The 12,877-nt window shown below is 27.9% G+C and overlaps 2 protein-coding genes across 2 annotated transcripts in view; both read left to right on the plus strand.

Moving 5' to 3' along the window:
- LOC136981060 (vesicle-associated membrane protein 7-like) overlaps window positions 1–8,052 on the plus strand; it is a 41,140-nt gene extending 33,088 nt beyond the window's left edge. The window contains exons 4-6 of the mRNA XM_067277337.1: window positions 4,423–4,524; window positions 6,134–6,289; window positions 6,373–8,052. Coding sequence (XP_067133438.1) covers window positions 4,423–4,524; window positions 6,134–6,289; window positions 6,373–6,525 — 411 coding nt within the window. The 3' untranslated portion in view covers window positions 6,526–8,052. The remainder of the gene's footprint in view (window positions 1–4,422; window positions 4,525–6,133; window positions 6,290–6,372) is intronic.
- Window positions 8,053–10,397: 2,345 nt separating this feature from the next.
- The window catches only part of LOC136981061 (UPAR/Ly6 domain-containing protein crok-like), a 30,053-nt gene continuing 27,573 nt past the window's right edge, over window positions 10,398–12,877 (plus strand). The window contains exon 1 of the mRNA XM_067277338.1: window positions 10,398–10,623. Within this exon, the coding sequence (XP_067133439.1) occupies window positions 10,560–10,623 (64 nt within the window). The 5' untranslated portion in view covers window positions 10,398–10,559. The remainder of the gene's footprint in view (window positions 10,624–12,877) is intronic.

Genomic DNA, 12,877 nt, shown 5'->3' on the forward strand with positions numbered 1-12,877 from the left:
CTGGTCAACATGGTTTTCCTTTCACAGTAACACATTTTCAGGAGTTACCTTATCCATGGTTTACCCTTTTTTCTCTTATCTCATAATAAGAGCTGAGTTTTTGGATTGCAAGATTGGACTACAAGTAGCAGATTGAGATATTTGTAAGGCTCTAGGCCAGTGTTCTGCAACCTTTTTCTATTTGCAACACACCCACGACTCAACACGGCACACCAAAATGTTATTTTCCTCAAATACATAGGATATGATACTATTAATAGAATTATGTAATGCCACTAACTTATTATTATTATTAAACAGACATCAACATTTGTGAGCAAATTTATTTTACATATAATTTCTTAGAATACACAAAAATGAATGGCTTGTAATAAAGAATAAACAAACATCATCTTATTTCATCAGTGCTGCGACAGAGAATGAAATATAAGCATAAGAAACACAACTGTAATAAAAATATATAAATAAAATTTGAAATTAACAGAATATGTAAAACTTCATGTCACACCTTTCACCGTGTGACGACACACCAGTTGCAGAACACTGCTCTAGGCTACTATATTTAGGCAACTTGCTACTTTTTGGGCCACTTAAAAATAATTTGGGTTACATTTTGAGGACTTCTGTTTTACTTTTTATAAAAATCTATCCAGCAACTTGTGATGTTGTCACCAGACACATGCTGTTTACCTGCAGTTTATTTATATTATTAATTAATGAAAATAGCATTCTATAAATGTATATATATGAGGCTACACTTGGTATATATTCCTAGGTCAAAATTTGTTACCAGTCTAACTCTGTCTGACATTCCAAACGGCCTTTCATAAGCAGATACTTTAAGCTCAGTTGTAGTGATTTGTATCTTGCAGGGAATCATCTCCTGTTGCATGCAATTTGGTCCAAGCAGAAGGTAGAATTTTCAGTGATAATATTTGGTAATTAAATGATGTTACCACAAGGACAATCAAATAGGTAGTTTAGAAGATGAAAAGAATACAGCTTAAAAAACTATGTTGGATGTTCAAAATCAACATTCATAAAATGGGTCTGGTTTGTTGGAGTGGCATCCAATAAACCAGACCCATCCTCTTACAATGGAAAACTTTCATAACCATATGAACTTCTGTATTAAACTTAAGGACAAACAATTCCAAAACAAAGTCAACGCATGCAAGGAATAATTGACCAAAAACATCACAATCTTTAGCATCCAAGAAGAGGAAAACATATTGCTCTCCTTTATTTGGTTATATAGCATCTATAGAGTGCACTGAGATGAACTGATTTCTGCAATAAAATACAATAATTTGTTATCCACAACTATTCCATTAGTCAAGATATTACATCCCAGTCATGCTGTTATGCAATCCCAGCAACACATATGCCATTTGCTTTTGCCAAAATGCACAAAGAACACAGCTCCAATCTGTTCTTGACAAATGCCCCTCACCTGCACTTATTGAAAAAACTTTCATACATTCATTGAATTTAGAACACAAGATTATGACTATAATATTGCTAATCCACAACAACTTGCCACAGATTAAATGAAATTATATTAATGGATGAAAAATAGTCAATAATTTTGAATTTTCAGTCACTGTATCCATTGATAAAGATACAACCATGTTTTCATTATCTCGGGAATTCCTTATTTAGTGAGTTACGCTTACAATCCATGTGTAAATTATACTTCATAATAGTTGGCAAACTTATAAAAATTTTGCATATCTGTAAGTAGTATGTACAGTACTGTACCTTGTTTATAAAAAAATTTATCAATATACAGAAACTGCAGTAAAGGTCTATAAGAGCTGCAGTTAGGTCATTGTGGATATATATACTTCTTAGAAATGACAAAGAGAAGGTAGATAGAACTAGATGATAGGTTTGAAAATAATTTGGTAGTATGGTGGTGCAGCATCAGGCTCATTATAGGCCACATTCAAAGAACACAAGTTCATCATCAAGAAGAGACTGCTGGTTATCTTATTGGCAGCAAGCCTTGTCACAAGGTACATAAATTGATCTACAGAAAACACTTAATGCAATCCATCCGTATGTACACAGAGTTAAAAAATTGGAGTTTACAAGTATACCAGGGAGTTTAAATGTATCAATTGAAAAGGCTTTAGGTCTCTCAAGTGCACGGAAAACATTTTATGATATTCTCTGTATGCATTACATAATGTTTTCTGTGTTGCATTTGTATATACTTATTCAGTTTATTGCTTCATATTACTTTATTTAAATTACATTAACATACCAGACATGGTTCAAATTTTTAATTTTATGTATGGTTAAGTTCCCTAATTTAAATTATGAATGTGTTCTACCAAAATGACCTATGTTGTTAAACAATGTTTTATTTTTTTTTTTTTTTTTAAATTTTGTTTTATTTACTGTTCTGAATATGTTACTTGATGATTGCATTCAATGATGGTCAAACATTTGTTAAATTAAAATTTATCCATCATTATCATCATACACCATTCACGAATTTAGGCCATGTTGATCTGTTTCGGTCTCAGCTAGACAGGATCTAGGAGTCATTTTTGTGGACATCCAGGCCGTCGTCATCCTCGTGATTGATACTGTAAAACTGCATGAGGTATCCTACCCGGCAACATTCGAGATACATGTTGAAGCCATTTTTCTCTCTATGTGGAGAGTTTTTCAATTAATAGTCTCATGTGAAGTTCTTCCAAAATATCCTCATTTCGACGATGATCCAGGAGAGTATATTCAGCAGTTTGGTGCATAAATCTCATTTCAGCTGCCTGTAATTGTTTGATATCTTTCTTCTTTAGAACCCAGATTTCACTACTGTACAGGAGAGTCAGAACAGCCAGAGTTTTATATAATTTCTGTCTGGAGTGTTTTTGTATAAGGTGTGGTTTTAGAGTATTATTTATTATTCCTAATATTTGTAGAAATTTTGTGAGCTTATTATTTATGTCATTCTCACTTTCATAAGAAATATTGCATCCTAGATAAAGGAAATTATTAACTTGTTCTAAAGTTGTATTATCAATTACAATTTTGCTGTGTATTGGCTCTGTCTCTCTAAATGCCATTACTTTGCTTTTAGCAGTTGAAATTTTCATGACGTGTTCTTTTGAAATTTTATTTAAGATAAATAAACCTTTTTGTAAATTATCTTCAGAGTTAGCAATAACCACCTGATCATCAACAAATAGCATGGTATTGAATTTTATGTTGTTTGGAAGCTGAATTCCTAATGAATATTCTTTCTGCCATTGATGTATTATGTCATCTATATAGATGTTAAAAAGTGTTGGTGACAATGGACATCCTTGTCTTACTCCGTGATTTATTTTTCTATATTCTGAAGTGGCATTGTTGAACTTAAGTTGTATGGTATTATTTTCATAATTATTGCATATATTTTGAAGTAAAATATTTGGTATGTTTCTGTTTTGTAGGATGTCAAAAAGTTTGGGTTTTTTTATTATGTCAAAAGCCTTGAAAGCTAAATGTGTATTCAGATAAAATTTTCTTCGTTTCTCTAGTAATAATTTAATGGAGAAAGCTGAGTCTATACAAGATCTGCCTTCTCGGAATCTGTTTTGATATTCCAAAAGAAATTTTTCACCTTCTTGTTTTAATTGTTCATTTAGAATTCTAGCATAGATTTTATAACAGGTATTTAACAGGCTAATGCCTCTGTAGTTATCTAATTTTCGTTTATCTCCTTTTTTGTGAATAAGCAGTATAATACTCTTCTTCCATTCAAGTGGTATACAGGCTTGTTATGTATATTATTGAAGAATGTTAATAATCTCTTGTGGAATTTATCACCAGCATATTTGTATAACTCTCCATTTATGCCATCATCTCCTGTTGCTTTTCCTGTTGCATTTATGCCATCATTTATTGTTTTGGTTAAACTTTCAAGCAGTTCTTCCTTTGATAATTCAATTCTATTTTGATTGTTGCTTTCAAAAATCTTGTTAGTATATGTAGGATCTGACCAAAGTGTTTGATAATAATTAAGAAACTGGTCGTTTGTCACACCACAATTAATCTTTATGGGTTCTTTAATTTCTTGATTCATAAATTTTAATATTTTTAAGGCATTTGGTCTTATTTTGTAAAGATCTGATTCTAGTTGTGAAATAAATTTTGTCCATGATTCTCATTGTCTTTTCCTTATTTCTCTTTTTGCAATTGCTCTGCAGTGTTTGTATTCTATTGCATTTTCAGCTTTTTTAATAAATTAATAGAAAAATTGTTTATTAATTTGACTACAATATATTTTGTACTTATACATTTTATATAGTTTCATACAAAATATACAGTGCTTTTGATTGATATCAATGTTATATTATATGTAACTTTTAATAAAATCAATCCAATTTTGTGTTTTCATATAGTTATAAAGTGTTATTTTTCTAGATTAAAAGAAGATTTTCAAATAGTAGTCTTATTGCTCGTGCAAGATATGCATCAGAACGTGAACTGGATAGAGATTTTGGGCCAGTTATGGAAGAACAAATGGTGATTTAAAAATGTTCTGTTTTTTTTAGAAGTATTAGCTTATATTTATTATTTACCTAATGTTTTATAATTATGGAGAAATTAAATTGTGAAACAATCAATTTTGTGATAAATAGCTGATAATTTTTATGCATTTGTATAAAATAACACTTCAGTTAATAATAATATAAATACAGTAGAGCATCGATTATCCGACCCCCAATTAACCGACCGCATTCTAGTCGGCAAATTCAAATGTTTGCTAGTGATGTGGCACTACAATATTTGGTTATGTCTTGCTACTTTAATATTATTTTTGTTAAATTTTTGCATGTTTTAGCTGGCAGCACTGGCTCAACCACGAAAGAGAGGCTAGTATTTAAACCAGGCCTAATACACTATACTAATAATGTATTTTTTCATACTTTTCGGTTATCCGACCAACCCCAGTCCCCAATTAAGTTGGATAATCGATGCCTACTGTATTTTAATAAAATAGTATATATGTTTGTTTTGCAACAATTCAAGCTTTTTCAGACTTACCAAATACAAGGAGACTTGTTTAATAAGATATATTAATAAAGCCAATTTAATATTTATTAATGTGCAGACTGTGCAAGTGCACATACCAGTAAATTTCTGTAGAAATGAAATTTGTAACTTGCAAATTTGGTCATGATGCTGCTGCTGAGTACAGGTATCTGAGTGTTTTGATTGAATGGTAAAGAAATGAAGCAAAAAATAAAAAATTTAGTCTTTATGAGCATCAGTGCATCAGATGAAGTCTGGAGCATTACCATGTTTTTCCTTCCACACACTGTTGTGTGGGAGAGTAATTTTGCAACTTTAGTGAAAGTTCTCATGTCTTGAGATCTGAGAGAGAGAGTTTTTTCAGTGAGCTGTCATCCTGTTTCATAAAAATTTTAAATAATACAATGTGGATGTTAGGTATTTTGTGGGAACAGAATATGAAACAAATGGGATCAAAATATGAAACAGTCCCATCCAAGATGATGATATCTGGTCATTTTATTTTATTAGTAATTGAAATCAAAATTACAGACTAGTAGGTTTTACGATGGTAATAAAGAATAAAAACTATGCTATAATTATACTCTTATCTGAATTATAATATTTTGAAAATACTGCTCAAAATGAACATTGCTATAAATAAAAGCCTTCACATTAAATGAAAGAATAGGGTAGGTTCTGGAAAACCTAGCTTTATACTTGAAAATACTTGAAATTGCTCTCCATGGCCCTGATTATAAATTATTCTTTAAAATTTTTATTTAGTAGCATAGCCCAAGTAGACCTAAGGAAGATTAAATGTTTATAATTGTAAGTTAGACCAGGCTATGGTCCCACAGGATCCAAATCAAATAATGAGATGCAAAATGCATTGTTATTATTAACGTTAGAAATCTCATTGTTAAAATCTATCAACTGTGTAAAAACTGAGAAAATAAAATATAAGCAAACAGTAAAAATTAAAGCTGTTTTGCTCAGAAAATTTTTAGAAATAATTTATAATTTTTTTATTGACTGAAAATATATTTTTGTTTTTATATCATTTTAATTTATATTATCACTTCATATTAGTTTATTATAAAATTTTTAAATATTTCAGATTCGTTTTAGTACTGGAGAAGGTGATCAGGTGATGCAATTACAATCTCAAGTCGATGGAGTAATGGGAATAATGACACAGAATATTGAGAAGATAATTGAAAGAGGAGATAAAATAGATGATCTTCTGAATAAAACAGAAGAATTGGGTGTTTCTGTAAGTATGACATAATTCATTGAAATATTTGTTTTTATATATGTATACATGAAATAATTGCTTAATTTTTCCTTGTGTTTTAGTCAATGCAGTTCCATAGTACTTCTCGTCAAGTCCGAAGAAAGATGGTTTGCAAAAACGTCAAAATGTGGATTATATGTGGTATAATTTTCTCTGTAATACTTACGTTGATTATCCTGATGGCTACAAATGTTATTCCTGTAAAAAACTTATAGATCATCTTAGTTAGGTTTAAAATTACTTAGTGTTAAACATTTGAAAAAAATTGCATCTTTAATGGTTTCATAAATATCTCTAGAATTATTATATTTGCACATTAGATTTCAAATTCCAGTTTTTATAAGAAAAAAGTAATATATATTAAACTAAAAATTTTCCTTCAATTTTCTTGTACATCATATATTAGAACTGGCACAGGATTTTGAATATTTAGGTAAAATTACTACTTGAAAATTTATAATACAATCTACTGACTATCATTCTTGATTTATATTAATTGCTAATGTTATTTCAATTATTTTTCATAAAATTTGAAGTTTTGGGACCAAGTGTAATTAGTTTTGTAAGAGTTTATTAGTTTTCTAAAACATTCCTTTTTTTTTGAATTTTCCATTCCTAATATACATATATATATCTTGTTCAAGCACACGTTGTATACAGTTTTATATTCTGCTGCTTAATTCACTTCAACCCTCCTTATAAAAGAAATAACCATGATTAAAATGTGCCAACAAGATAATTTTATACCAAAATAAGTGCCTCATAAATCAAAACAATCATTAAATAGCTCATCTGTCCCAGTTAAATCACATCCGGCCAGTTATGTCCAATTGCTCAGCAGACATTCCATCTTCCAAAACTGTGATTAAAGCTGTATTCCATATTAAATCATTCCATCTTTTACATAGCAAAAGTAATTTGACAGAATAAATGTAAATACCAAAATTTGAAAAATAATGTTTTTTATATTTGAAAATAATTGCAAATGCTATTGATTTATAAATCACTAATTATAAAAAAATTAATATGGTTATTCTTATGTAAATACTTTATAAATCAATGGCATTTCATCATAAATTTCAAATAGTAAAACCAAATAAAAAGTTGAGGTATTTTGTTTTGGTGCTTATACCATGTACTGTACTTCACCCACTATCAATAAGTTCAATAAGGTATTTTTTTCCCTGTGTTTATCCATAAATGAAATGACAGCAATTAATTTTGCAAGCAGACTAAGCAATTTTTTATTTTATACATATCCATACGAAGTGATGATTGGTTTTGTGTGTATTATTTTATTTACATAAATTATATTTAATTTTGTATAAAAAAATATATAAATTATTCTGTAATTATTGTGTATATATTTATATAAATGATCTGTTTAAAAGATCAAGATATGAAACCAAAGATTTCTACATCCATGTCCATTTTACAATTGTAACTTTGTCCACAGTACTTTATGAATTTTAAATACTGAATTTATAATACTGTATTTCAAACAGTCAAAAATAATTTTTAATTACATAAAAGCCAAGAAAGATGTTTAAAAAAATTTTGTTAAAATTACTCATTTTATATACCAAACAGTCAAATTTTTCCATTTTCATAAACATGTATTGCTGCAATAGTATTTTGTATTCATATGAGACTTTTGTTAAATTGTAAACCCTTTTGGGATTGTTATAAAAAATTGTAACAATATTTAAAGGATTGTAATTAAAAAAAATTTGAAAAATGAACTATTTTTTATCTGTTTTTATCAATTCTGTTTTCAATGTGTCTGTAATATGTTTTAAAAAAGTTATTTTAATAAGAAACTTTTAAGCCAATTTAAATTCTGATTACAATCTCTTGTGACTTTAAGTAATTTAGGTCTTTTTTTCTTTTTTATCTTTACTGGTGTTAGCCAATACTAATTAGTGACAAATCTTTGGCAAAATTTGGACAGTATAAAATCTACAAAGCAATTTAGCTACACGCAATATAATCACAAGATGTTTAAAGAACAGAAATTTTACAGTTTATAGTAAATATAAACAAGAATGTAACATTAAAAGATTAGCTTTAATAACTTTTTCTGTAATAATTTACATACAGTATTGAGAAAGTATATTAAAGAAAAAATTTTGATACATTAAGCAGTAAAATTTCCCATTTGATAAGTACTTTTTATGTTTTTAAATGTATATAGTTAATAAAATTTCAATAATGTGTTTAAAATTTCGATTAATAACAATAATAATTTCAAAATATAAGTCAGTTTCTTTAACAATATATAATTTAGATACACCTATTCTGATTCATATATAATTTTGTTTTAATTTTGACCATATTAACTACAATGCCATAATTTAATGGTATTAATTGGTGATTAATTTCAAAAGAAATCACATAAAATTAGATTTGAATTATTTGAATTATGAATATTTTCAAAGGAAATGACAGTAAATATTTGTTTTTTATTTTAAAAAGGAAACTTAGATGATAAATTTACTGTGCTGAAATTTTGTTTTCTGGAAAAGAAAATACATCACATCGCTATCATAAATTTTATATTTTCTGCATACTTTTATCTACATCAATTTTTATTGAGATTGATATTTTTAACATAAGATTTTTTAAAAATATTTAGGTATTTATTATCTGACATCAGTTTACAATTCAAATATTACTTACAAAATTTTCTTGTTACTAGAAATTTTTATTTTCCCCCCAAAAAAAGAAAAATTTTCTACTAAATTTTTCAAAAGAACTATTCAAATAAAAACAGTTTTAATGTTTAATCAAGAAGAAATATTAATATTTATTTATTTTTATGATAAATCTGATTAAAGAGAGGAATTTAATTTTAATAAAAAAGAAAACACTTCTTAATATAAATCTATAAATTTTTTTATTTTAAAAATTCATTTTTAATAAATATTTAATTCAGAATTACCAAATATTAAACTAGCAACAACCATTTTTAGTTTTTGTAAATAGATTTTTATTTTCATCATATTTGTTATTAATTATGAAATGAAATAATAATTCATATTTAACCCTTATTAATTAAGATTTGGGGGAAAAATACTTATCCACTTTCTTTTTAATAATGTGATGAATTTGAATGTATTTTGATCTGAAAATAGAATTTATAATAAAATAAAAGAGGAATATTTCTTTATAGAAACATAAAAAAAAAAAAAAAATACTTGAAAAATGTTGAAATTAAAACTGATTAAATTCTTCCTGAGTCAAAAATGCGATGGTAAAAAAATTTGAATTATGAGATTTTTGAAATATTAATCAAAAATCAATTTTCTTGGAGCCTAAACTCTGATGTGTGATGAGATCGATTAACTCAAAATGCAGTTATCTTAACATTATAACATTTAAAATAAGTAATAGTAGAATATTTAAACTTGAATTTGTATGGTAAAAATTAAGATTAAATTTCTCTTAATACGCCATTAATTCAAAATCCTTCTCGTGAATTATTTCGGTACATTTCGAATTATAAATTGACATAAAGACCTCAAGAAATAGATTATATGGGCTACTTACGAAGAATAAAACGGGATAGAACTTTGTAATAACACAAAAGTATCTCCAAGAAACTAAACAACTTAAGAAGGCTCCTTCTAGTCTTCAAAGACTGTTTAGATTAATGGTTGAACTACTTACATCGTTCTCTTTGCTTTCTTACTAAGAGAAAAAGTTGGCAAAAACATTCCCGTTTTCACTTCTTATATCATCTTTTCAATAAGTCTTTATAGACTATCGTAACGGTAGAGAATTAATAGTTCGCATGAAGAATTCACACGATATAAGAACACAGTAAATTTTTAAACTCGAATTCCTTCTAAAAGAAGAAAAAAATTCTATTTTGGAGTGTGTTCAATAAATAGAATTTTTTTTTTTCTTTTTCCGAGTGTCAAACTTTACAGCGATGGCGAAAAAACCGGCAATGGGAGTTTTACTGAGTCTATCGGATCAAACAGGAGCATAGAAAGGGGATGAGAATCCATCACTTTATTAATTGTGATAAATACATTCACGTGATGCACGTCCCCGTCTAGGTAACAGCAGCTTCATCGATTGAAGAAAGAGCATGCGTAAAAGTGCTGGGATTTCAGGAAGATACACTCTGAAGGTCGGTGCTATGTGAACACGCCGTGTCCCAACGGAATCTAGAAATTTATCCAAACCAAAACGATAAAAAATTACAAATCTTGACAATTAAACGTGTCGGACAATCGCTAAGATGATAACCACATTACTGTACATTGCCGGAGGTACTGTGATTTTCTTCAGCCTTTTCCATACAGGTGAGTTGACCCTTTTTCTTTACTTGTTAACATCATCTCGTCGATTAACAAGTTCGTTTCTCTCTGTTCCTTTTTTTATACTCTGTCATATGATTTTTTCGGCAATGTTCTTCATTTAAGAAACCTATTGGGACTGTATGGTTGTCGAGACAACGGACTGGATCAATGAGTCATTGATCTAAAAGGAAATTTATGTCTCGATTTAGGTTAAGATGGCTTCTCTTCGTTAAACTAAGTTTTCAGAAAATTTCTACAGTTTTTTTTCCAAATATCACATACAAAAAATTCGATTTTCTTGTTGGTTACAGTCTGGGTTCATGCAGCTTCCGTATATAAGAAATTGGTTCGGATAGTTTTAAGTTTTTCAAAACTTTATAAAAATTAATATGTTACAAAGTATAATGAAGTAAATATTGATGCAAAATACTAAATATATTTTTTAAAGTAAAATAAATAGATGAACAAAGCAAATTGTAAAATAATTTTGTGAATTTCAAAAAAAAAAGTCATAAGAATGATTTAAATATCTGCATTTAAGGAACGTGCATTGTTATCTTGTCACTACTTTTTCCTATTTCCTACTTATATAAATCGCTTGTGACTGAGTAGCCGCATCGTTATAAAAGTTTTAAATGAAATTTTTTAAACTTTAATTTAAAGAAAAAGTTGTTTATTTACTCCGCAGAACCGAGAAAAAATGTACTATTCGCTTCTTTTCTCGGTCGCATTCACGAGGCCTGAAAGTGTCAAAATGACGTTTGACTGCGTTGCTACGTTTTATCGACATTTAAATCTAAAAAATTATCCCGTGTTTGATCAATAATATTTTATATAACCGAAATCTTACAAGTTATTTATTTACATAAATTGTTACACAAAATTTGAGTTTTTACCTAAAATAATTTTTATATATAATCGCCTATTTTACGCGGAAAAAAAAAAATATTGAAGAATTTATCCTAAATTTCTAGCAAAAATTAACTTTAATTTTTCTGCGTTCAATTACTGAAAGATAATAGTTTATCGCCGCGTGTGTTAAATCGTGAGTTAATGAAAATTTAAAAAGATAAACATAAAAAAAGACCGCCGAAAATCCATTAGATTGATTAGAGCTGTTTACTTTTTCAGAAAAACTAAATCAAAATGTCATCACACGTGCCAAAAATTTGATATTGGGCGGAGCTAATGTTAAATTACATTTTTTTAAATATTCACTTAAACCAGTATATTATTATTTTTTACATAAATTATTTATGTTTGAGGATAGATTGATAAGTAAAATATGAAAAAATATATACGAGATTTTTAATCTTTAATTTTAAGTTATAAAATTAAATACATTTCGTTTTATTTTTTTAGGTTATTTTTCTTATCTTTTCGGTGCAGATTTTATTTTTAAATTTGATTTTAACTGAATAAAGTGCTTTGAGATGTGCAATAAAAAAAGCAGGAGCCTGCTACGTTACACAAGATTAAGTTGAAGTGGTTTCAACATCTTTCTTATTCCTAGAACACAACTCAGTTTTTGTATAGAAAGGAAATACAGAAAAAATCGCTCGAGAGCAATTTTTCTTTTTATTCCTGTCAAATAATGATATTTAAACTTTTCTTTTAGAAATCTTTTGATGTAAAACTCATTCCAGTTTCTATGTAAATATAAGTTACATAAGTATAAATGAATAGCTAAGTTGTTACGGCCGAACTAAATTCAACAGAAGTCTTCAATTGATGTTAAGTGCGGAATAAATCTTAATTTTACAAGTTTCTATAGCTGGAAACTGGAAAAATAAAGAGAAAAACTATAGAATTTCTTATAAAAATCTGTCTAAACTTCATATCTTCTCTATATTTAGCTGGATGTAACGCGTAACGAGCTCAAGTTTTTATGCCCTTTCATATTAATTTAATACGTAGAAATTTGAGAAGTTTTCATCCTACTCGATAAATTAAACTTTCTGATTATTATAACTACACGCGGATATTATTATTATTAAATTAATTTTGAGTTATTTTCGCATATAATATGCTTTGTAAGTTCATCAAGTACTGATTAAATACGAAAAACAATTTGTATTTCTGGTAATTGTAAGAATAGAGCAATTATTATAAGCACGGACGCAATTTTATCAGTTGGTTGAAGCGATAAAATTGCATCTGTTTCATCGGTTATAGACACTTTGCAGCTATTTCATTCGATTTATGATAATTTTTTTTGGGGTTATAAAATAGCTTAGAAATAGTCTAGTTATGATCT

Source organism: Centruroides vittatus, unplaced genomic scaffold, assembly GCF_030686945.1.
Source record: "Centruroides vittatus isolate TY-2023 unplaced genomic scaffold, ASM3068694v2 contig_742, whole genome shotgun sequence".
In the NCBI taxonomy this organism is placed as follows: Eukaryota; Metazoa; Arthropoda; class Arachnida; order Scorpiones; family Buthidae; genus Centruroides; species Centruroides vittatus.